Genomic DNA, 27,638 nt, shown 5'->3' on the forward strand with positions numbered 1-27,638 from the left:
GTATATATATGTGTGTGTGTGTGTGTGTATACAGAGGGTGCCAGAAATGTATGCATGTTTTAAGAAAGGCAAAAAACTATTAAAATTGTAATACTCAATATATACTGATATTTTCTTATTGGTGTATATTAAGTATTACAATTTTAATACAGTTTTACTTTCTTAAAATGTGTATACATATTTTTTGGCTCCTCTCTCTTCATATATATAAATAAAATACGGACGAGGTCTGACAGTTAAGTTTGCAAACTTGCCACCATGCGCTTACATTGGCAGCACTGTACAAACAGCTCGGTAAAGTTTCATAACCTTGATATATCAGTGTCTCACAGCTGTGTTCGTGTCGACATGTGGCGGTGTCTTGCTGAGTGGAATTGATTATTATTGTTGCGTGGTTTTGTGTGCTGGCATGAGAATGTCTGAGCTTGAATTAGAGCAACAAACAAACATTACATTTCTTGTTAAACTTGGCAAGAGTGGAAGTGAAATCAGGGACATGTTAGTCCAAGTTTATGGGAATAATGTCATGAAGAAAATGGCAGTGTACAAATGGTTTAAACATTCTGAGGGGAGAGAACACATCATTGATGAAGAGAGGTCGAGGCAGCCAGTAATGAGCAGAACTGACAAAAACATTGCAAAAATTTGTCAAATTTTGCATCAAAATCATTGGCTGACTGTGAGAAGCATAGCAGACCAAGTAAACATCGATAGAGAAACAGGAAAATCTTAACTGAAAATCTTGGCATGAAAAAGGTCTGTGCAAAGATGGTCCCAAAAGAGCTCTTGCATCACGACAATGCATCAGCTCACACGGCACTGTCTGTGAGGGAGTTTTTAGCCAGGAAACAAATAACTGTATTGGAACACCCTCCCTACTCACCTGATCTGCCCCGCAATGACTTCTTTCTTTATCCGAAGAGAAAGGAAATATTGAAAGGAAGACATATTCATGACATTCAGGACATCAAGGGAAATACGACAGCTCTGATGGCCATCCCAGAAAAAGTTCCAAAATTTCTTTGAAGGGTGAACTAGGTAGGTGCTGGCATTAGTGCATAGCTTCCCAAGGAGAGTCCTTAGAAGGTGACCGTAGTGATATTCAGCAATGAGGTATGTAGCACTTTTTCTAGGATGAGCTTGTGAACGTAATTGTCAGACCTTGTATATATATTATATATAATATATATATTCCCTAAAATAAATCTCATATTATATATGAGATCATATATATATTTTAATGAGATTTAAGGAATTGACTCACTGGCTTGTAGGCGTGTAGGGGCTGGCAAGTCAGAAATTCGTAGGGCAGTCTGGAAACAGGCAGGAGTTGATACTTCAGTTTTGAGGCAGAATATTCTTTTCTCTGGGAAGCCTCAGTTTGTACACGTAAAGCCTTCAACTGATTAGATGAGGCCTACTCACATTCTCAAGGATAATGTCCTTTTCTTAAAGTCAAGTGATTATAGAGGTTAAATACATCTACAAAATAACCTTCACAGCAACTCCTAGATTAGTGTTTGATTTCACCACTAAGTACTATGACCTAGCCAAACTGACACATAAGACTATCACAGCACTTTATTACAAATTGATCATACTACATATATGCATTAATATCTAGCTCCTTCATTTTGTGAGCATTCTCCAAATCATCGAATATTATTATCAGATATGATATTTATTCAAGTGGCTTAATATCCCAACATATCAAAATAAATAACTTATGTATCTATCCTATATTTCAGGACTTTGAAAATATAATATACATATATGCGCATATTTTTTACTATTTCTGTTTATTCATTAAATTTCTAAATTTCTAAATTTTCTTGAGATTACCAAGTTAATTATTATGATGAATTTGGTTATGTTAAAATTCTGGAATGTGGAGAGGGAATCATCCTCCTACAAGTCTTCACACTCAGTTGGCAACATTATTCCTATTGCCAAAGTGCTTTCCAGAAAGTTTGCACCAGTTTACATTTAACCCAATGATATAGCAATGACAATCTCACTGTATTCCAAACAACATTGTTTCATAATTTTATCTTTATCTATTAAATAAACATGTTTTATACCTCTTTACTAATGAGCATATAAAACATTTTATCATTCACTGTATTTTTGACCATTTTTATTTCTGCTTTTGTTAATTTTGTTTTTAATTTTTGCCTAGTTTTCTACTGGGTTGTTAGCATTCTTCTGATTGATACATGAGACATTTATAAGTTTTTGTCATATTTCTTGCAAATATGATTTCTAATTTTCTTTCCTACTTCTCTCTTATAAAGTTTTAAGGATATAAATTAAAGAAAGAAAGTATATATATTTCAACTTTTCACTTAGGGTAAACAATCAATCAAAATTAATAAAGATATAATCATATTGGTAACTAAAAAAAAGGGGAACTGAAACATGAAAATGAGACTATTTTTATACACAAATGAAGCATCACTCCCACAGATGACTTAGGTAACTGTCACATCTTTCAAAAAAAAGTACTTGGGAAAACTCAGATTTTTTTCCCTATGAATTCTTACATATGAGGTTGGACAGTTAAGTTTGCAAACTCATCCTAGAAAAAGTGCTATGTACCTCATTGCTGAATATCACTCCGGTCACCTTCAAAGTACTCCCCTTGGGAAGCTAGGCACAGACACCAGTGCCTAGTCCACCCTTTAAAGCAATTTTGGAACTCTTTTTCTGGAATTGCCATCTGAGCTGTTGTCAATATTTCCCTTGGTGTCCTGAATGTCATCAAAATGTCTTCCTTTCAGTATTTCCTTTATCTTCAAGTAAGGAAAGAAGTCATGGGAGGGGGGGCAAGATCAGGTGAATAGGGAGTGTTCTAATAGTTATTTGTTTACTGGCTAAAAACTCCCTCACAGACAGTGCCGTGTGAGCTGGTGTGTTGTCATGATGCAAGAGCCATCAATTGTTGGCGAAAAGTTCAGGTCGTTTTCGTCTAACTTTTTCACACAGCCTTTTCAGCACTTCCAAATAGTACTCTTGGTTAACTGTTTGTCCAGTTGGTACAAATTCATAATGAATAATACCTCTGATATCAAAAAAAAAAGGTTAACAATATCGTTGCAACAGGTTCACGAACGTAATTGTAATATTTTTCTGCATTTAGTAGGATTACTAAATTTCGAATCTACTGGCTGAATTGTTGTTTCTAACATGTTAAGTCAATATTATGTTCAAATAAATTTTAAGATGATTGGTAACTTTTAAGAAAAAAATTATGGAAGAATGAACTAAACAATGATTTTATAAGATGATTTCTATTCTGTTTCTAAAGAAATTAAAAATTAAAAAGCAACAACTAAGGTTGTTAAATCTGTGATGGCAATAATAGCTGCATTACACTGACAGGTTGCAAATAAATCTGTTTGGTAATATAATTTGGCTCAGGCATTTGTGCCACATATGACAGTCTAACATGTTTTCATTTCCTTCTTAGTAATTTTTAGATTTTCTCATCTCATTATGAAAAGCACAATAATCCCACACACTGCTTTTGGATTGACATTTAATGTAATCTGTCCAGAATTTTAACTCGATTTTCAAAATGGGAAGTGAAATTGAATTCCAAGCAAGTTATCTAATTTGACCAATAATTTAAATTTGTATAATACATAAATTTGTATAGTATAATACTTGGAATTGTTTTTCTACTTTATTTCAGTTGCTTAGTTGAGTCTGATTAGCTCCAATAATTTTTATAATGTTGGCAAACATCTAATTTTTCATTTGTTTTCCCTGAGTAATTAAAATGGATTAGTAGATATTCATTTATTTACTTATAACAATCCCACTTATCAAATTTATTATTACTTAGTGAATCTATATTTTTGAAAAACTTTCGAAAATATATGGTTCTTTTTCTAAAAGTAACTTGTGTAATATTAACATAAGAGAAACGTACACTTTCCATATATAGCCAAGCTGGATTCAAAGTAGTCTTGGATAAGAATTTGCAATGTGAATCCCCCACCCCTCCAAAAAAGAAACTAACAGAAGATGGAGTGAGGAGTGGAAAGATCATAATTTGGTAGATTTCTGAACTTTGAGAGACATTATATTGTGTACGTTGGTTGTCTCAATTGTATCCTAAACGCGACATGTCCAAAATGAAAATTATCTTTTTTCTAACCAGGAACCATCAGCTTTCCGATTTTCACCTGTAAGAATTCTGGAATATGGGGAGAGAATCATCTTTAGCCCTTGCTCCTTCTTCACACTCAGTTGGCAACCACATCTTGTTCATTCTGCCTCCTAATTATCTCCCAAATCCATCCTCTTATTTCTGTGCTATTATTTCCTTAGTTTGGGCCTGTTTTTTTTTGTTTTTTTTTTTTAATCGCAATGACCTCCTTACAGGTCTTCCTTCCTCTAGTCTCTTCTCTTTCCAAGATAGTTTTCACACTATACAGCTAGAATAATCTTAATAAAATGGTGTTTACATTTGATTAAAAATTTTTGTAAATATGTCTGCCTCAATGGCTTGCTCACAGTCCTCACGTTTTGGTCTGCCCGCACTTTCCCAGTTTTATCTTCCACTGCTGTCTCACATGCATTCAGTGCTGAAATTATATTAAATCTGAAGTTCCTTGACATGCCTGGTATCAGTTAGTACTCTCTGTGCTTGAGCCTGCCTCCCCCTGCCTTTTCCTTGATGCTCGCTTATTCTTTGACTATTTCCAACTTATTCTCAAACTTCTTATTTTTATCTTAAAAACCACAGTATTTTCAAACTACCACTGTCTCCTTTTCAGTCAGGCTCCTTGAAAGAATAAGTTCTACTTCTTTACTTCCTGCTCTCCTTTCAGTCCCCTGTAGTCTAGTTTCTGCCCTTACTACTTCTCTAAAAAGTAAAACAAAACAAAAAATCATTGACAAAAACTACCAATAAAATCCTAATGCCCAAATCCAATGGACTAGTTGTGCACTTTAAGTGACATCTCAGTTATTTGACACTGTTAACCGTTACTATTTACCAAAACAGAAATACACCAACCCACTTATTTTCTGTGCCTTGTAGTAAACATGAAAAATATGTTAAAAGATAAAAATAATAAGCACCACTTAACCATAACCATCATTAACATTTTTAGTTATTTCCTTCCAGTCTCTTTTTTGATGGGCCTATAAGTATAGAAAATTGGATATCATATTTATAAATACATATTCTGTTTTTCTTCTTAAAAGTATCTTCCCTTGGTATTAAACAGATATTTTGGAAATAATGTCAATCATTGCATAATGTGTTATGTAGATGTACCATAATATATTTAGCCTTTCTCTTGTTGACATTTAGTTTTCAATTTCCACTAATATATCTAGCTTTCTAATAAACATTTTGAAGACAAATCTTTATTTCAGATTCTTATTTCTTAATGGTAGAACCCAAGAGGGGAAAGAAATTAGGTTAAGGATATGAAGTTATAAGCATTCTTGATCTAGATTCTCTAATTACTTCCTGGAAAGGTAATTTATACTCCCACAGCAACATATGAAGGTCCCAAACTTATCGTTCTCTTCCTAACATTAAATTTCTTTAAAACCTTTTAAAATCCTTGCCAATTTAATAGGTGAAAGTAGAATGTCTTAGCTTTTCTTTGCCCGTTTGATTCATAGTGAGATTATACATTCATCACTCCTCCTTACTGTGGCCTCCTACTTCTCTTCTGAAATTTCCTTTTACGTCTCCTTCTCAGGCTTTTCTTTTTCTGACTATTCCACAGTATTTTGTCCTCAGCCCCTTGTTTGTCCCACAGGCATCAATATGTTTAAAATTAATCTCATCTTCACTCCCAGACTTGTTTCAATTTTTGGTTATTGACATCATCAACCCCCCAGACCCCCCAGTGAGAAACCTGAGTCTTTTAAGGACTCCCTCCTTTCATCCCCACATCAGTCACTAAGTTTTTCCAAGCCACGTCTTAAATCTCTCAAATATGTCCACTCTTCTCTATCTCCACAGCCATTGCCCTAGTTCAAGCCTTTATTATTGTAACACTCGTCAAGAGTCTCCCTGCCTTGTCACCCTGCTCCATTCCATCCTAGACTGCTTCCAGAGCGATCTTTCTAAAATGCAAACCTGATCGAGTTACTCTCTGGACTCAACCCTTGCCATCCATCCTTTTGTCCTCTCTAGCCATGTGGAACCACCAGAATTCTCCACTGCCTCTAAACTTATTATTCTGCCAACAGTATGCATCTTTTTCTTGTGAATTCCTACTAATCCTAAAATAGTGAGGGAGCCTATTCAAGTATCATTGCATCATTTTCCTCCCCTTTATCCACTGATTACACTTCATACAGAGCTTTAACATCACAGTTTTGTAATTTTTAACAATCTCTCTCCCTCACTAAATTGAGATGCTCAAGGACAGATACTATGCCATTCACCATTTAATCCCCAGCACTAGCATAGTTCTGGGAATATATGAAGCCCTCAAATATGTGTGGAATAAATGTTATTTTTGATAGCAATTTAAAACTTTCCATCTTCTCCCATCATCTAATCATCCACCAAGTCTATAATCTCTGTCTATCTAATGATTCTGCTACCAACTCCTCCTGCATTCCCCATTTCTAAGGTTGACAAAACTATTGTAATTGCATTCTTAGCTATGGGTGCTTCTACAAACAGGCCATCTTCGTTACAACTGACAGTTATCTTTCTAAAACACACCTAGTTATGTTACCTCACTGCTTACAAAACTAACTTTGATGACTACCCATTGTGAGTTGTAGGTGATTTTTTTCTCAAGAAAAATGAACAGCTTGTCAACTGAGAGTTAAAAACAAATAAATGAATGCATAATGGAAAAAGACATAATGCCTACCAAATCCAGGGCTTTGACTATTTAAACATAGTATTTAATAACTTTCACAATCCAATTCTTAGCTCTTTAGCCCTATGTCCAACACACCTCCTGGTCACCATTCTTTAATGTGCTGGTGTGGCTAAAATGCCCAATCAGCAAGCAAATGCCTCTTCTTCCTTGAGAGCTAGCATCAGATGTTACCTGGTTGCTCCAAAGGATGGTTTAAAGGGGCTTTAGACTCTCTTCATAATTTTCCTCAATCTTCCCTAAACAACCCAAATTAAAATATAAGATTGTGGGATTTTTTTTTAGCATGGATGATTAGGTTTTGCAAACTCATGTAAACTAATATGAAACCATCTTTTAAAAACATTTCTATTTTCATTGAGCTGTGACTTACAATCTAAGTAAAAGCAAAGTACTTTTTATACAAACAAGTGCACCTTAAGACAAGTCCCCTGGTCTACACATCCCACTAGATTGCAGCACTAAACCTCTTCAATATAAAAATTCACAAGCAGTCGCTTGCTCTAAGCAGCTTTCTCTAATCTCCTCTTCCTGACAAGCTGTTCATTCATAGTTCCTCTCTCTGGGCTCCCATGATTCTGACCATATATAGCTGTTATCTTACCAAACAATAGTATAGTGCTAGTTCTCTTTTAGTTTCTTTCACAAGGTAGCTCATCCAGCTTAAGGACACTACATCAGTTTTCTCATGTGTCAAAAATAAAGATTGTAAGAAGACATATCCTCATAGAACTGTTGTGAGCATTAAATATTTTGCATATTGAAAGCACTTAGCACCGTGTCTAACATATAATAAGTGCTAAGTAAATGTTAGCAATTATTTTTCAATATGTTTGTTGAATGATAAAGAACAAGCCCAGAGTCCCACAGCAGACTGGTGGATGTGTTGTTTACAAAAAGAGCATAATAAGAAAACACACATTCTGAAATTACCTAAGAGATCCTTCCTTAGGTAATTAGATAAAATAGGTAAAATAGATAAAATGCCTTCCCTGTTACCTATTTGCAGATGTAACATTAAATTGAATAGCTTTTTAATGTCTAGTAGCTAAAGAAGAAAGTTTTCAAGACCTTGATCCTGGGCAAGAAATGATGATTCAATTATAAATTTCTGAACTTCTGAGGTACTTTATTAAAAGTGCCACTTGAAACAGTTTCACATTTGGAGAAAAATACAGTGTCTTGGGAATTTGTGCTATTTCTGATACTATCATTTATTACTTCTTTGTACTACAAATGATCTTTAAATGTATTTATTCTCAGGTTTTATAAGAATCAAATGAAGTGTGTTGTGTTGTAGAAATAACATCAAACTGAAATTAAGCAATATTGGATTCCAGCCCACAAATTAGCTGTGGGACCTTGGGCAATCTTTTAATTCCTCTGGGCTTCAGAGTCCTCCTTTGAATTTGAAGGGATTAGATTAATGTCTAAATTCCCATCCAGCTCTAAAATACAAAGTTCTTATAATATTGTATTTTAACCTTCTTCTTATGTGGTTTTGTCCCTCACTAGAAACTAAACTCTGAGAGGGGAGGGGCAGGAATCAAATCTTTCTCATTTTGCAACTCAGTGCATAGAACCAATGCCTATTTCTTGACTGTCTGAATGAATGAGTGCCCCCTGCTGAGCTTCTAATTTAAAAAGGCATAGCAAATTTATGGTGTAACAGGTTAGTAGCTAATGTTAGCATAATTATATTATAAGAATAACAACTGATGTGCATTAATATGAATTTTGTTATTCAATATACAGATTCTATTATGGATCATCTGAAACTTTGTTCATTTAGAAAAGGAATTCTATACCATAAAGTTTCCTTCTGACATATTTTAGAGAAGTTACTTGCTACAAAGCTTTTGTGGGAGGCTAATTCTACTCTCGTCATCCTAAGGGCAATGCCCACCAATATTAAGTAGATATCTAAGTGTTTACTCCCCAGTAGCATTTTGCAGAAAAGATTTTTATCTTTGCCTTGCTACCAGTTACAGGCTGAAAGACAATCTGATCGATATCTTAAGGAAGTAGAGTGCCGTGTTTCCCCGAAAAGAAGACCTAGTCGGATAATCAGCCCTAATGCGTCTTTTGGAGCAAAAATTAATATAAGACCTGGTATTACATTATATTATATTATATTGTACTGTATTGTATTGTATTATATTGTATTATATTATATTTTATATAAGACCAGGTCTTATAGTAAAATAAGACTGGGTCTTATATTAATTTTTGCTGCAAAAGACACTGATTGTACGGCTAGGTCTTCTTTTCGGGGAAACACGGTATGTAGACACATGGAGAAAGCAAACATACATGTGTGCACGTACACACACACACACACACACACACACACACACAGTTTAACTCAGTAATTCATTGCCTCATGCCCCCATTTTCAAGTTAATATTTAGTGCAAGCTTATTGCAGTTGCAGTTCTAAAATATCTCTCATATGGAACAGAAAATGGGAGGTTATTCACTCTAAAGGGAGTCTACTTTGATAAAACAGATGGAGAGTCTTTCCACTTCTTTTGAACAAGGGTAGATATCTCTCTCTGGATATAGCACCAAAATTTAGAATTACAGGGGATTCCATTTCTCTGCAACAATATGATTAAAATTTGAGATGCATTTACTTCATAATTTCCTAGACCTGAATTGTTGAGAAAGGGAAGGTTTTTTCTAATATTCAGCTGTCAGCCTCAACCACACCAACCCACCAAACCAAGTTTGCAAGTTACTCACAGATTAACTCTACATAAATTGACACAAGCACAATAAGTTTTTTTTATTGTTAAATTGCCATGGTACCATACGCAGAACAAGAAGTACAGATCTACTTGTGCATTCACATTTTAAATTCCTGAATAAGTGAACAAATGATCAGATAGGAAAGGAAAACCGAAGGAAGAGCTTCCTCATAAGTCTTCTAATTTCTCTAATTAATCAAACATGCTCGGAAATTTTAGAAAAACTTGTTTTCTACATGTTATATCATATTAATAAACAAACTATGTTTACTTCAATAAATTGGAAAGATTTCCTCTGTATCAAGGGCAGTCTATCTCAGGCTAATAGAATTATCATTTGGATGTAATATAAACATCAAAAAATAAAGGGGTCGCATAGTTCAAAATTTTCCGAAGTGTTAGTACTCTTAATGCTGAGTTTCCAGTTCCAGAATTGTCCATTCCCCTTGGGGTGAACAATCTTCAGAAGAAAAACTAGCCATGGTGATACTTGCTGAGGAATCAAGTGGAGAGGTTAGTTCACTCCATCTGTTTAAAGTGTCAATATGTGCTTTACCCTGAGGTTTTGAGCTGTCTCGTGCTAGAAGTAGCGTCTGATTAATTAGATACTGTGCTAAATTTAAATCTTCAGGAACAGAATTTGTAATATTTAAGTTTGAATCCTGTTCAGAGAGCAGTTGCTTTAATAGTGTCCAATCTTGTTTTGCAAAGTGTTGATCATCTTCAAAATCCATGTCTGTAACGTGTGTTTCTGATTCCACTTTCTGCTCAAATGCTTCTGTTACATCCATCTCATATATTGGAGAGAGGGTTTTTGAAGGCCGATGGTCATACATGAAGGTTTGTGCCAATGTGTCACAATCATCTATGTCTCCTGAAATAATTCATAATACTACACAATGTAAAAATTGCACATGTTGGTACCCCTCAGAGTTCTGTAGAACAATATAACAGTTATAGTCCAAAAAAAACACAGAATGGGAAAAATGACATTTATACAAAATTGACAAGATTTTTGAGGCATTTCTTTTTCTATCTTAAAAAAACCCTCAAGAATAATGTTTAGCAGCAAAATCAACACTGGCAACTAACAGTAATTCTTCATACTTTAATTTGAAAACTTGTAATACAGAAAACAACAAATTATTTAAACATAAACATAGAATGTGCACATATATCTAATTCACTACAATAAAAACTTAAAAGAGAAAGAAAAGACATGGTTATTTGATGGTGACTTTTAAGGTAAGTCAGTTCCAAAAGAAGAATAAATACATTTTATCTAAAGCCTTATTTGTATATTGCACATGCAAGGAGGATGCAAGCAAGGACAAAAAAAAAATACAACTTTAAGGAGCTCCCTATTCTTGTGATTTTGCTGAACCGGGACTATTGATCGGTATTTTTCTTAGTTCTGATATACAACAGCAACTCAGTCAGTGACTATTGCATATTTTAAATGTGGGTTATTAGTTTAAAATACTATAATAAGGAAGACAAACACACAAAACAATTAGACAGGAAATCATCTATACATATGAAATAAACCTGGGCTTTTTCATATATTATCATTGTTTTCAAATATAATCTCTTTTAGGAAATTTATCTTTTTACTTGAAAATTTCAGAATAGAATTATAGTGATCCTTAAAGTCTTAATCTCTGTAAAATGTATATAAATTATAATAATTAATCTAGTTAAAATAGTTCAGTGCTTTTAGTTACATATTACTATAGTTATTGCACAGCCCTCTTAGATATATACTAGCATAGTCCTTAAATCATATCCAATATATAATAAAATTTCTAATAGTCAAGAATTCCTATGTTAAATTAGACATAAATAAATAATAGAATAGCAAACTAAGTTTTTCTCTTTCTTCTTTCATGTAAAATATCTTCGTAAGTTAGCTCTAACAAATAATCAAAATTTTTACTAGATATTGATTTTATACTAGGATTTTAAGTGAACAATAAAGAGTAGCTAATTTTAATATTATGAAGAGATTTAAGTTTTTATTTAAAATTTGAATCTGTTGCTTAAGCAATTACTCTAACTAAAATATAGCATTCAGGGCTACATACAACTTTAAAACTCTATAGACTAATTTTCATATGGATTTAACATTTCTATTTCTGTACATTACCTGCAGATAAAGCAATGTTAGCTTTTTCGGTAGCTGTAGAATGGCCCTCTTTCACTTGACCTTCCTGAGGCAGGAGTTGACTCCGACAGGAGTCCAGAAATTTTGTAGAGCTGTTCTTTGGTACGTCAGAATTGGGTTCTCTTTGATGAAGCTCCAAATGACATGGTCTTTCTTGAGATTTTATATCACTATCTAACAGCTTGCTGCGTTGTTGAAAGTCATTATCTGCATCGCTTCCACTGTTTACTTTTTTATCTTCTGGGAGAAGCTGTCTGCCTCCTTTGGACAGGACATCTATTGTGTACGTTTTTCCTGTGGCTGAAGCACTCTGTTTATCTTTTCTTGAAGAGTCAATGTTACTAAGACCCAAGAGAGAGCTTTCATTTTTACGAACACTACTGCCTTTATCTTGTTTACATTCTAAAACACTACCTTCGCTTCTTTGTGAATATCTGGAATAGCAGCAGGTCCTTCCATGATGTTGATGAGAAATGCCATCAAAAACATCAGAAGGTGAAAGAGAATCTATAGAAGGCTGAAAGGGAGTATGGACTTCCCCTTCATCTGATCCCAGTTCTTCACATTCATCTACTGAAAGTAAAACTGACCTTTTAAACTTTTTAGTTGCAGAAAACTCATGACTTTCATTTTCAGTTGCATCTTCAAAAGCTAGATTAACTATCCCCTGAAACTGCTGAGGAGCTGAGTTAGATGTAGAGAAATTCTCCGCAACATTTTCAGCTTCAGATCTTTCATCTTCTGTTTCATCGGCTGAGGAAGAAACTTGATCTACTTCCTGAGCAAACTGGACACTGCCTCGTAGAGTACTTTCTTTTTCCCTAGGGTGGAGTACTGTAGATCGAGACCAACTTTCTGGCCTTTTCCTAGGAATCTCATCATCACTTGTTGAATTAACTTGGAAAAGATCATTACTACTTTGCTTTTTCATTTTCACTTCAATTCTTAAGTTACTGTCATATATTTTTAATTCTTCAGGAGTACTGGTATCGCTGCTACTTCTTCCAAGGAAATCATGGCACAGCATAGTGCCACATTTAGAAATACCTCTGTCATTTGACCCATCATCATCCTGAGATCCTCCAGCATCATAGTCTTCAGACCTGGGCTTTATGTCATCTGAGGATGTGGTAGCACTGCCAGTGTCAGACTCAGGGCTCTCTCTCTGATGCAGAACACTGGTACTCAAATTCCACTGACTCGTGAATGGAGCTTCTGGAGTTTCTGTTGTTTCCATATCTTTAGGAGAATTTTTCCCTGATATTTGTTCCAAAAAACACTTGGAGGAACTCTCTGAGTCTACTGTGGCATATCTGTCTTCATTTATAGCAGAGTCCTCAGACAACTGACTAGGGATTGTCTGTTCCCCAGGTAATTTAGATTTTCCGTCATCTTGAATGGTATTTAAGGTACCATTTGTCCTTTCAGGAACACAAGGTAAAATGTCCTTCACACCTTTGATGCTTGACTTTTTGTTTGTGTCTCTTCTCCCTACTTGATTTTCTTTATCTGATACTGAATGGAGTTGTTCTACATTTGTGGAGTCTGAATCACAAACTAGGTTAGAGTTCAAGGAGTTTTCATTTGGATTTGAAATCATAGATTTTAGGGAAGTGGTGCTATAAAATTTTGGATCTACATTATTACTCCCATCAGAATGATAATGCAGTTTAGCCGTGTTGCAATGATCTGTTTCTTTGTGATTGGAAAATTGTGTTTCAGTTTTATCTGAACAAATCTGTCTTGATTCCAGTTCATGTTTTATTGATTTATCCAGATTTGAAATGCTTTGGCATTCTAATACCAATTTCTCTTTTTCTTGATTGTTTAATGGCTTTTGTAGGTCATGTGTGCATGATGACTGGACCGCTTCCATACTACTGATTTCAGTTGTGAGATTAATTAGAGGTTCGTGAGGTTTCTGTTCAGTAATACTGCCCTTATTATTATCACATACACCGTGAAGTATACTTTTTTGGACAATAGATGTTTCACTTTTTAAAGGTCTTTGAGAAGACTGAGTCTTCAATATGATCTGTCCAGGAAGCATTTTCTGTTTTGAATCTTTATTATTCAAAGTTTCACCTTTCTTAGATTGATTTGGGTTTTTAGGCATTGCCACTATTCTTGCATTAACCTTAGGCAAAGCTGTATGTCCCTGCTTGACAATTTTTCTCTTAGGTGTTTGCTTATCTGTCGTACTGTGGTCCAACTTTGTCACATTTCCATCAGACTGCCTTGAAGAGACTGAAGATTTTACTGAATTTGGTGACTCTCCTTGGGATCCTAAGAAAATTAAATTTAAAAATATAACATACCTTCTAATTTGTGCATGAAAGTCAATATTTGTCTTTAAATTACTTTAGAAGAAATAAAATAAATAGAACAATGAAATGGTAACACACTATGATCAAATGGACAATTACAGATTAGGAGTTAGTGGCATGATAAAATTAAAAAGAAAATATTTTTCTATTACAAATACAAAGGGAATATTCCAGAGTCTTAGTAAAATTATTAAAATCGTATCTCTCTTCTTCAAGTAAAGAGCCTTGATTCTTATGCCAGAATTGGATATGCATAAATATATGGAGGTGAAAAATTCTTATTTTCTTGTATCAAAAGAGCAGGAAAGGACTTCCCTTTCAAGTTTTGGGGGGATAAAAAGACTGTTCCACAGAGCTGAAAAGGTGTCAAGTTGAACGTAAAATAGAAATGTTGAAATTGCTGTAATGTTTTTCCTCAAACATGAACAAAACTAATTTATTTCTCATAACCAGATCATTAATATTATAACTCCTTAGAAATAACAACTTAGATATACAGTGGAAATTGAAACTGGTAACTGGAGGGGAAAGGGATTAATTTGGGGAATCTATTTGTTTACACTGATGAAAGTACTACAGATCATATATTGAGCACTGTCAAACAGAATTACCAAATATTTTTAAATATTTAATTTTAACTATAACTAGAACATAATTAATTTTTCTCTGCCTTATTTTTTATTTACTTCCAATATTTATTATTTAGCTCAAAAATTTTTAGAATTTTACAAACTGCTCTTAATGCATAAAGCAAATTAATTTTTAAAATCAGCTATTATGTTAGCAAAGTATGCAGTCTGATTAGTACTCTTTTCTTTCTTACAACATGGAAAAACAGGCACAGCACAGATTCCAGAGGGAAAATTCTTCCTCCTACTGTGTTTCCCCAAAAATAAGACCTAGCCAGACTATCAGCTCCAGTGTGTCTTTTGGAGCAAAAATTAATATAAGTTTCCCCGAAAATAAGACCTAGCCAGATCATCAGCTCTAAAGCGTCTTTTGGAGCAAAAACTAATATAAGACCCGGTCTTATTTTAATATAATGTAAGACCCAGTCTTATTTTAATACAATATAATATAAGACCAGGTATAATATAATATAATACCAGGTCTTATATAGTATTTGCTCCAAAAGACGCATTAGAGCTGATGGTTCAGCTACATCTTATTTTGGGGAAACACAGTATGTATTACAGCTCTCTACGCTATACTACTGCTTTTTAAAGAACTCTGTAGTGACAGTTTTGCAGATGGAATTCCTAGTTACCAATGAAACTTGAAAGAAACATGGACATAATATATTAAAGGACCAGAAATGCAAATAAACCAGTGACTCCCTTAATTATTTCTCTCACAAAGACAATAAAAACCAAACCAACACCCCAAAATCCTTGTCTACAAAGCAAAAGTATAAAATCTCATCTCTATAGTATGAAACGAAAGTGGTGAGTGAAACCATGTAATACATTGCTTAATTGCTGCTCAAGTGCCCAATCAGAGTTCTGCTTACTCAATTTAAATAAACAAGGAAGTAACATCAGGACTATTTCAGCTTACCTTGAGTTTTAGTAAGATTAGATGGGCTATTCTTTGTCCTCTGCTGAGCTGCAGCACATCCGTTGTCATTCCCTCTTTTCTTTAAAATTGCCTGTGGTGCTGGATCACTAGATCCTTTGCTAGTGACCTTCTTTAGCACACTAAGAAAAAGGACTTGCATTCAGTTTTACATTGAAATTCCAAAACAGGAGCTTTTAAAAGATCCATACGTGAAATACATTTTTCCTCAAAGAAATAAAAAAATACATCTTTTCTGAAAATAAAAAACCATACGTTCATAAGTCTTTAAGTTTATGAAATTGTAGATCAGGTATGATAAAGCAATGCATAATAAAGTAGCACAAGTGTAACTTATTGTTTTCAATTTTGCATCAATCATCAGTTTGCATATATATATATATATATATATATATATACTAACTTCCTTTAATAAATAAGAAGTTTTAAAATATTGTTGTGTAAATACATTACATTTTCTAACAAAAAAGAAATTTTTAAAATATTTACTTAGAAGTTAGTATGTAATTAACTTCCAGAAAGCTAATATATAGGGAAAACAATGAATGAAGACTTACCTGTTATTCATATTAGTTTCTTGTTCATGAATGCTTTTTTTATTGGAAGTTCCATTGGTAACTTTTGAAACAGGTCGAGATTTTACTGCTGTAAATTAAGAAAAAGTGAGTTACTAAATAGATCAGTAAATAGGTAACGATTATGTCTAGATTCACTGGTCAAACACTATAAACAAAATTAAATGTTAACGTGGGAAGAATTGTGTTTTCTTTGTTTGCATGAATACATGTAAATAATTATGTTTTTGTATTTGAAACTAAATGAAAGTCCAAACACAGGTCATTTTTTTCTAGGAACTATAACTGTCAGGAGCTATTAAAAATTAGAGTGCTAAAACCCACCTACAGTGGAAGTTTTCATATTTTCTACACTGTTTTTCACTGTCTGTCCTGGAGATTCACAAAAGGACAGTTTATGACCAGATGGCTTCTCTTCTCCTATTGATCCATTTTCTTTTGGTTCATTCAGACATTCAGTGGAAACCAGTAACTCCATACTTGAATTCACAGATCTGCTGGATGGTCCTGCGATGCCGAGGCCTAGAGAATCTTTTCCTGTCACTTTCTTCGCAGGTTTTGCTCTGGCTTGCACACTTAAGTTTCCAGTAAGTACCTTGGGTCTGGCACCTGCAATCTGTCCTTCCTGATTTCTCACTCCTTTTCCATTTAATGCATTTTTCTGTCCATTTGCTGCTGCTGCTGTTGCTGATGTTTCCACAACTTGTCCAGGTGACGTGTTTGCTGACTTTGCATTATCACTGTTTTCTGTTTTGGGTTTTATTATAGCTTTGGGCTTCCCAGAAACATTTCTTCCCCCAGATTTTAATTCTTTTGTAATCTTAGATACTGTTTTTGTACCATCCTTTTCCTTTAAATCATCACGCTTCCAAGTTTTAGTTATAGCATTTCTATTAGTACTTGATGAATGTCCAGATGCTCCTAATCCATCGGATTTCATCTTTTGATTAGTAGAGGGACAACTCCAACACTCTTTCTTGTTATTTTCTCTCAAAGATTTGATTTTTAGAACACTCGAATCAGAAACTTGTCTCCTTTGCTACAAAGAAAAAAACAAAACTTGTAACTTGACTGAAGTCTTTGACATATAATACTGTACATTTTAAAAAGCCAGTTTTTCAAAGGAAACCCCCTCCCCAAAGGAGTTTCAAATTATAAGATTTCAGGCCACTCAAAACTTGAATTATCTTTGGTCATTTTGAGCAATATTTTCAATGTGTCCTTAATCATATTACCTTAATGAAATCTAAAATGCAGCATAAAAAAATTCAAAGACTATACTTTTAAAAAGGTGTATTATTTAACTTTATGAAGTTATGATAGAAAATTAATACCTAACAGTGTCAGGAGGCCTTGAGTGAATAACAATTGTTTTGAGGATCTACTCCCAGATTCTGTGCTCAAACCCTTTTCATACATCATCTGGTTTAATCCTCAGAACAATCCTATGAGATACTCCTGTTGCTCTCTCAATTTCTTAGGCAGGATAACTGGGGATTAAAGCAGGTATGTGATTTACCCAAGATCATATGCTGACAAGGGGTGGAACTAGGACCTCATGATTTACTGCTTTAAGTAGGTAGTTATCTGTGTGGTATAATTGGAGGGACATTATCAAAATTTTCACCAAAAATTCTCTCTTCAACCCAAATACCAGAAGTTTTATCACCAAATGCCAGAAATTTTATCCTTTGTGGTAAGCACTGTGTACTTCTTGGAGTCCTTATTTAAAAACAAACAAACACTCCTGAGAAATATGACACAAAACACATTACATTTGAAAAGTTTAGTTTTTGAAAGAAACAAAATAGTAATATAAGGGGGAAAAAGATAGTAATGCAGTATTGGTTGTCTGGAGGAAGTAGAGAAAAAGGGGTCCTAAAAATAGGTAAAGTAGGTAAAAAGGGGAAAACAGAAGGGCACTGAAGACAAATGCACCTATTTCATCATTTTGTTCAGAACCAATCTTGATATGGAAGGGAACAAACTATTGTTTAAATTGGTAGAGAAATTTTAGAATACAAATGTAAGGTTCTATTGCCATTCTTTATATAAATACTTTCCCCTCTCTGAAAAGCTGTATGAGATTGTAGCGGTGAGAGGCAGAGCCTGGGTCATCATCTTTGTATCCCTTAGCACTGTGCCCATCGCATATCACATACTGGGCACGCAAAAAAATGTGATGAATGTTATCCAATGTGAGCATATATTGATATACAGTTCAGGGTCTAATTATTTCTAAATATAGAAAGCTTCTAATTTACACTAAAAATTTGTCTGAGATAAAAATAACATATATGTGTGTGTGGCTGTGTATATATACCCACATACATATATACATACATACATATATAATAAATAATCACCTGGCTAAGTTTAGGGAAAAGCAAGGTATGATAATAAAAGAATCAGCAGATTCTTATCCTAGCTTTCCCTCTGACTTAGGCTATCTAAAAAGTCATTAACATTTCTGGGCCTCAGAGTATACATGTCCAGAGGGTGGAGACTGGTTCTATTCAGGGCGGTGTTCTAGGATTCTGTATAATATTTATAAGTTCCAATAGGCTTGGTCCTCATTTTTTGTTTTCTGATCAAATCTTACCTCAAAAATATTTATTTTAACTTTTAAAATATATATGTATATCTTTTAGAAAGGGAACAGGACTTTATGGGGGAACAATGTGTACTTCCAGGCCTTTTTTTTCCCAAGTCAAGTTGTTGTCCATTCAATCCTAGTTGTGGAGGGCACAACCCAGCTCCAGGTCCGGCCGCCATTTCTAGTTGCAGGGGGTGCAGCCCACCATCCCTTGCGGGACTCGAGGAATTGAACTGGCAACCTTGTGGTTGAGAGCCGGTGCTCCAACCAACTGAACCATCCGGGAGGCAGCTCAGCTCAAGGTGCCGTGTTCAATCCTAGTTGCAGGGGGTGGAGCCCACCATCCCTTGCGGGACTCGAGGAATCGAACTGGCAACCTTGTGGTCGAGAGCCCACTGGCCCATATCGGAATCGAACCGGCAGCCTTCGGAGCCAGGAGCATGGAGCTCTAACCGCCTGAGCCCCGGGCTGGTCCCATATATTTATTTTTAATACCTAAAATCAGGTGGACCTCTTCCCACCCTTAAAACTGATCATGCTTAATTTATTCTCTAATTGAATCTATCTGTTTTAAAGCATCATTCTATGCGTGAGATTTCTGTAGTATATGGGGTAGCTACCCTCCTTTAGAAATTTCACATTAACATAGTACAGCACAATGAGGATTCAATCTACATGCATTTCTAGTTAGTCTGACATAACGTCTACAAAGTTCACATATATTTCCTATACACAAATGGCCAGCTGAGAATGGGCACCATATGCTATTGACAAAAATAAAGAAAAAAGAATAACCCTCTAAAACAATTCTCTTGGACATTCTTTTGATTCTACTACCATTCCCTCTTGCTTTGTTTTGTTTTTTTAACTTTTTAATATAGAAAAATTTAAACATCATCAAAAGAAGACAGAACAATATAATGAATCCTGATGTACCTATTACCTAGCTTTAACAATGATCAACTCTGGGCCAATTTTGTTTCATATTTTATTTTGAAGAAAATCCCAGACATCATATAATTTTTACCCTTAACTATTTCAGTACTAGCAGTCTTAAACTTTTCTCTGTCTTATCTTATTAACTTCCTCCCACCTCCAAAAAATCCCTTTTTGGAAAACACGTTTATTCATTCCACACTTATTGAGCACTTACTACACACTAGATATTACACATAAATTATTTCACTTAATTTTCACAATAATCTTGCTAGATTTTATCACTCTATTTTATAAATAAGCAAACTAGGACTCACAGATGATACAGATAATAAATGTGAAGTCAAGATTTGAACTCTTCTGATTCTATGTCCAGTACCCATTTCAGTATACCACTGCCTTTCTTAGGGAGACATATTACCCTGATTTTTCATTGTGTTTAAGAGTATAAAGCCTTGGACAATCTGAAAAAAGACACTTTGTTCTATTTTACTGTAAGGCAAGAAAGGAGGAAAAGCCTGGTTGATAACAGAACAAGGGAAAGGAAGGCAGGTAGGCTAATTCCTGGGGCCTTAAAAAAGAAAACCCACAGGGGATAAGAGGGAACTGGTACACAGAAAAAGAGGTCCTAAGGTGTCATTTCCTAGAGCATCTTCAGTGTAACTATATATTCTGACTTAAAAGGGCCTGAGGGGGAATCTACTGGTGTTCTGTGATTATAAAATTTGGGGAAATTTTGGGTAAAACAGAATTCATAAGTGTTCTTGACCATAGTGTTTCTCAGAGCTTTTAAGGTGCTAATGTATATCATCAGTCTAAAAGAAGCTATGGTGTGTAGCAATTCTCAAACTCAGTTGATGCTACATGTTCTTAGGTAGAATGTATGATGGAGTTGGTGTATTGTGGAATACACTTTGGGAAACAGTCCTAGGAAGTTTACTGGCAAAAAGCTCCAGTGTCCCACAGTTTTTTACCCAAGACAATTGGAGCTTGATCCCTGCCTCAAGTCTTGAAAGTTCTCAGTTGTAGCTGAGAGTTGTGTGAGTTCCTATCTGGTCGCTGATGAGGAAGAAAAGATTCCCTATTCCACTCTGGAAGGGCAGTATGTTCTTTGCATTCCCTCAATGTATGTCTCCGTATCATTGAAATGCATGTATTATGTTAGTATAATTTTGTACTTCAAATATATTATTGATTAAGTGACAATCTATTAGTTAGCTAGCTTGGAATTCTAATCATTATTAATAACGTTTTTTGGAGAAGAAAAAGTATTTCACATTATAATGAACACACCAATGTATGTATGTGGTAAAAAACCCAATAACACAAAAATTACCATCTTAACCATTTTTAAGTGGGCTGTATAGTAATGTTAACTATATGAACCTTATTGTGCAACAGATCACTAGAACTTTTTCATCTCACAGAACTGAAACTTTATACCCACTGAACAATACACCTTTTCCTTGTCCCTCCAAGCCCTGGCAACCACCATTCTACTTTCTGTTTCTAAGAGTTTGACTACTTTAGATACCTCATATAAGTACCCAAAGTAACTTTTAAAATAAAACACAACTATACTCTTGGTACTAATTGCCTTTTGCACATCAAATATTCATTACGTGAATTAAAATTTTAGTATAGAGAAAACTGGGACGATGAAATTTTTCTTTTGTAAGAAGTAGGTTAATTAGAAAAATAGATATTGAATTAGGTCTAGAATCCTAGACAATTTCTGATATACTGGAATAGCTCCAATATGTTACTTGCCAGAAAGGCTTTCAAGGAAATAAAAAAGGTAGACAATATTACACTTCCTATGCCAGCTGGATATCAAAAAGTCACGATTTAAAAATTTATGAAATGTTCACTTGATTAAAAAGACCCAAAGTTATTTCCATTAAGAAATAACTTTTTGGGCCAGCCTGGTGGCTCAGGAGGTTGGAGCTCCATGCTCCTAATGCCAAAGGCTGCCATTCGATTCCCACATGGGCCAGTGGGCTCTCAACCACAAGGCTGCAGGTTCGACTCCTTGACTCCTGCAAGGGATGGTGGGCTCTGCCCCTGCAACTAAGATTGAGCTAAGCTACCGCTGAGCTCCCGGATGGGTCAGTCGGTTGGAACGCATCCTCTCAACCACAAGGTTGCCAGTTCGATGCCTCGACTCCCGCAAGGGATGGTGGGCTGCACCCCCTGCAACTAACAATGGCAACTGGACCTGGAGCTGAATTGTACCCTCCACAATTACAATTGAAAGGACAACAACTTGACTTGAAAAAAAATCCTGGAAGTACACACTGTTCCCCAATAAAGTCCTGTTCCCCTTGCCCATTAAAAAAAAAAAAGTTAATTCTTTAAAAAAAATAACTTTTTTTCTGATCAGTTTATTCATTTATTCTATTCTTTAGATTCCACACATAAGTGAGATCATATGATATCTGTCTTTCTCCATCCGACTTATTTCACTTAGCATAATGTTCTGTAGGTCAATCCATATCGTTGCAGATAAAAAATAACTTTAATTAATGAAAGAATAGATTTTTTAAAAAATTATTCTGAAATATAAAATAATAAAATTTAAATTATTTGTACCTTTTTTCAATTGGACGTACAAAAATTTTAAAGTTTACCTGAGAGCTACTGAATATAGGCTTTTTGCCAAGTCTTCGATCATCACCTTTGTCAAATGCAGCTGTAAAAAGAAACAGCAATTTATTTTTATAGGAGGTACTATTATTAACATAGAATTAGAGGGAAAATAGTATACCTACCAAACAAAGGTTGTTTCGATGCAAAATAATTTTAAAATAGCTGAAATCAATCTAGTACACATAAAAAATTCCCTATTATATTTTAGAAGTTTTTTTTAAAGAACCATATTTTCAATCATATTTTCTAGTCCCTATAGATTTTATGATATTAAAATTAATGAGAAATGTACAATCTCACAGAGAAGATTCATACATTTATAAAAACCAAAATTTTCTCAAGCTGTAAAATTTTAGAGCTAACTGATTTCATTTAATTTGCTAAATTTCAAAAAATTAGATTGTAGCAAATGTCATATTTTATAAACTTACATATGAAAAAATGTTTATCCTAAAAAACATAAAAATACTCTGTTGAAATGAATTACAAATATTTTCTGGTTTTGCAGGTATATCATGAGGAGGAAAGAGAAAAAAATAAGATTCTGTTGAAAATGAAACAACAAACAATCCTCAAACTCATATTATTTTTAGAATTACATAAAAATTCATTTATAGATTAGATTTATTGGGAATTACTGGGGAACTCACGTTTATGTTCTTCAAATAAGAATTTGAATGACATCAGGAAAATGTATAGGAATAATGGTACAAGAGCTATACATACAGTTTAGCTAACGTATTTTTGCTTTTTGAAGGTTATGGGCTTTAAAATATATTTTGAAAAAATACACATAATTTCCAAAAATTATCTGATTTTTATTAAACCAGCTAATGTAAATACATTACATTATCTGTAACTCTACCATGCATCTCTATTATCTCTATTCTATAGGATCTGTGATATAAGACAAAGCAGAAATGGCATAATCAGGACTGATTTATAGTTAGCAAATGACTTTGCACAATAATATACAGGAAGAAATGAATACAAGGTTTCTCCCAGAGGTCAGTAACTCAAACTAGAATACAAGAAACGTTATAACAAAGACAACCTAGAATCACTGCTTTTTCTGGGATTTCCCGATGCAGTAATTGTCCATAAGTCAGGAATCATTATAATTCAATACACTTAAGATTAAAAAAACATTATTTTTACACTGATATGATGTAATAGATTGAAAAATTCTTTTTGACAATTAGTTGGATTACCAATAACTTGTTTTAGATATGTATATGTGTGTATGTGTGTGTGTGTGTACATGTAATTTCAATTAGCACTTTGAAGAATTAAGATAAAGAACATTGAGGCCCAACTTAACTATGTAATCCTCTAAAGTGGAGAAAAAAAAGTTTAGTGCTAATCAGAAGAGAGCTGACCTTACTTCTTCACATTGTATAGATTTTATAGTAAAGATTAAACTGTTATCTAAAAATCAATACAGAAATGGTCACAGGAAAAAAATTCCAATTTCTAAAGACCTTCTCATGATTTTTGTTGTTTCATGATTTTGGAATTTCCTTGAAAAGTGTTCTTGAAATCACATCTACCTACACTATTATTTTATGCTTAACGCAAGACAGAGCAGATCATATTCTGACTAAACCATTAAAGAATTTAACATGTCTATGTACTATCAAGAATATATCACATACAGCTTCCATGTTCTATAGTACAAAAATATTTGCTTCATAAAACATAGTCTCTTAACTTAAAATGTTTAAAAGTACACTTGCTGAATCTGCCAATATTTTTTCTAAGGCACCTGCTTTAACCCAAAAATAGTCATGAAGCCATTTTTAGTTCCATAGCCTCAAATTTTTATTCTAATATTTTTGAAACAAACACACATTCTGAGCAATATACATTTTTTGTTTAATGCTAATGTGTCAAATGGTGCCTATCAAATGTCAGAGACCACTGTGCGGCTCCTGAGGGACACTCCGCAATAGCACACACCGTATCACTGAACAAATCAATTATGAAATAAAGCCATCTAATCTAGGCAAAACCACTATCTTATGCAAAAGATGGAAAAGCTTTATGGAAAAATATAATTAAAAAGAGAGAGAAGGTACATTTAATAATCTGTTCTATATGGATTACATTTTCTTACATTTGTAATCTCTTTAAGTAAAACAAGAATGCTTTTAAACAAATTTGGCTAGTACATTGTTTCTAATATAAAGTAAGATTAAAAATTTATACATACATATAAAATGATTCATATATATATGAAATTATATATATTTCATCTTCTAGGAAGAGCAAAAAAGCACGATTTGTTAAAAATGCCTAAACATACTATCACTAGTTTCAATTAGCAAGCTATTATTGAACAGAAGCAAACAAACATTAATCCTACCACTTATTAGAATCCCCTCAAAGTATCTCTTGTCACAAAGATTATAAGAATAAAAAAATCTCAAGGCCAACATACCTGCTTGGATTTTCTGTTGATCATCTGTGCTCATCAGCTTCCAGCTTCCTGTGTGACGAACAGCATAGAAAGACTGAACCAGGAAGATCCACAGCTTATCACGCAGAGCCTGGATCTTGCACGTAAAACCCTGTGTTCAAGCAACAAATCAGCAGCTGGTGAGAGCCACATTGTCATAGCAACCAGTCATTATTCCTTTCCGAATCTACTTATTCCTAAACTAAATCAATGATGTCATCACTTAAGGTTTTTAAGATCATCGGGTACATGTTATTTATGAAGGCTTATTCTTCACAACAGAATTTTATAGTGAACGTGAAGCTAAATCTCATTCTGTCAACCAAACATTTTAAACCACCAATGGCCTTCACATGAATAGCTTCCCCAGCCTTTTAAAATCCACTATGACATTACAAGGTCAAATACTCTATGCAATAGTAATAAATATGATGAAATTATTTATCATTCTTGTTGAACAAATACAAATTGCAATTAGCTTATCAATTACCACTGATTATTGTATTTAAATAATATTTTAATTTTACTTTTTCCGTGTCAATCCTATTTTAAATGATTATTTAAAGACAAAAAGGAATTAAGAATTTATTATAAAAATAAGATACTGATGATAAAAAATTGTTTAAAATTCTATATAAGTTTTATATTTAGGCAATTTAATGTAGTGACCAAGGAGAAATTACTAGTTATGCTATACCAATTAATATTTTAAGCACCAAACTATGTCTAGAAATAGCCAGTAAAACTGCCAAATTCTAAACTTTTACAATAAGTCCATTTGGAAGTAAATGAAATTAAAAAATGTTTGTACTATAAAAAAAATTCTAAATATACACGAAAGTAGAGACTATAACCAACCTCCAGGTGTCCATTACAGAGTTTCAATGAACCAAGCAACATTTAAAATGTGCACATATTTTAAAATCTTAAAACAGTTCAAATGTTATACCATTTTAATGAACTTTATTACATTCAATACCATTTCTTTTGTACTGTCAGAGTTCAGTAACATGTCCAGAGCCATAAGAAGAGAGCAACTATTCTCAGTGGTAATGTTTTCTTCAATTGCTTTAAAAATTTTGTCCAACAGATCAGCTGTGCTGCTCATTGCTTGTGACTACAAAACACAGAAACTGGTATTTAATAGGAATACATGTAAAATGTGTAAAAAATGTGAAAGTCTGGCATAATAGCAGACCATCATAACTGGCTGAATGAAGCCAACCAGAAATCTTATTTCTTCTGTTAATAATATTATTAGAATTATATAATTATAATAACTTATAATCCCTTTCCTTTGTTAATGCTTATAATCCCTTTCCTTTGTTAAAAATATCTGCACACACATACATACATACACACACATTCTTAAGAGCCAAAATAGTCCTAAAAGCAGAATCTTTTAAAAATAAGTAATAGTTCTTTATTCAACTAGTAAATTTAAACAAAGTGGGTCCCTAGTAAAACAAAGGATTTCGCATGTACCATAATTATATTACTGACCAAAACAATATCTTTATGACTTTGGTTTCTAAAATATGGCTTATGCTGATAGAGCTAGAGTTGGCCAGAGTTAACATTGTGCCTTGCCAGGGTATGCAAACCTGTCCCCTCCTGCCTTCATTATCTTGTGAGCCAAAAATCCTTTTCATCACTGCTCTAAATCCTATGCAAACATGCCATCTGCTACGGAATTTATTTAAGCCATCCTAATTTAATCAAAGGCAACCTGCATTTAAAAACTCTTGCATAATTATAATCAGAACACAAAGATGGAACTAAATATGGGATATAATTTTACACATAGTACCTGTAAAAAAAGAGCAAAATTTTCACTTTGAATGACCTTGGAGAAGTTTTCTATAATAAATGCAATACATTCTTCTTGGAGTCGAGACGCCATAGTCAGTGCAGCTTCTGTCCACTTTACTCTCGGTAAACTCATGATTAGCCTGTCACTTTCCATCAGAAGAAAAGCAGCATTCTTATCATTCTTATAATTTAAAAAAATATATGGAAAAAAGTTAGATTACTACTCATAAAAAAATTTCCAAGCAAATCAAATATTTTTGTTTTCATGTGATGTTTCCTGCAAAAAACCCACAATTTCAGGTAGCTAATATCTTTGTCATTAGTTTTACACATAATACTTATTTATTCTATTCATTCATTCAAAATTACCCAAAAGGGCAAACTTTGAACTGAGAAGAAGTCACCTTTAAAAGATAGCTAAAACAAACCTGAGAGCAAAGTTATAACTACAAAGAAAAACTGGATTTTCCTGAGATTTTCACTGCTGAATTAATTTTTGTCCTTATAGATTATCATTTGTAACTACATGGCTACAATGACATAGCCTTAATTCTTTTATGACTCAAAAGTCATAAAACATGTTCTTTATTACAAATTTAGAAAGGCTAAAAATTACTTATGCTCCCCAGTAATTTTTTTTCCTCCTCTCTAATTAGGTATGACTCCTCTTTTTATATCATTCAATGATGATTCATTTTTATACCATAAAAAAAATGTTCATAAATACTGATATCTATTGAAAATTGAATGACAATACACAATTACCATGGGCTCCAAGGGAAAAAAAATAGCAACTTATAAATTACTATATTTTATTTATGTTTGATTTCTAGTTCTTAAGACAATGCTTGGTAAATAACTATTTATTGAATAGTTACCTGATACATTGTAGTAGGTTGAAAAACATGGCCACAAATTCTTTGTAGCT

The 27,638-nt window shown here is 33.7% G+C and overlaps 1 protein-coding gene across 2 annotated transcripts in view; it reads right to left on the bottom strand.

The window, feature by feature from the left end:
* The window catches only part of BTBD8 (BTB domain containing 8), a 102,314-nt gene that overhangs the window by 10,758 nt on the left and 63,918 nt on the right, over positions 1-27,638 (bottom strand). Inside the window, exons 10-18 of one of the 2 annotated variants that reach the window (XM_081056165.1) lie at positions 26,709-26,891; positions 25,878-26,015; positions 24,881-25,010; positions 22,422-22,483; positions 16,584-17,298; positions 16,242-16,329; positions 15,667-15,806; positions 11,765-14,068; positions 9,632-10,492 (exon numbers count right to left, since the gene is read on the bottom strand). In XM_081056165.1, coding sequence (XP_080912291.1) covers positions 10,026-10,492; positions 11,765-14,068; positions 15,667-15,806; positions 16,242-16,329; positions 16,584-17,298; positions 22,422-22,483; positions 24,881-25,010; positions 25,878-26,015; positions 26,709-26,891 — 4,227 coding nt within the window. In that variant the 3' untranslated portion in view covers positions 9,632-10,025. Of the gene's footprint in view, positions 1-9,631; positions 10,493-11,764; positions 14,069-15,666; positions 15,807-16,241; positions 16,330-16,583; positions 17,299-22,421; positions 22,484-24,880; positions 25,011-25,877; positions 26,016-26,708; positions 26,892-27,638 lie in introns of those variants that run through there. The other variant, XM_081056166.1, reaches the window with a different exon arrangement.

Source organism: Rhinolophus hipposideros, assembly GCF_964194185.1.
Source record: "Rhinolophus hipposideros genome assembly, chromosome: 8".
NCBI lineage: Eukaryota > Metazoa > Chordata > Mammalia > Chiroptera > Rhinolophidae > Rhinolophus > Rhinolophus hipposideros.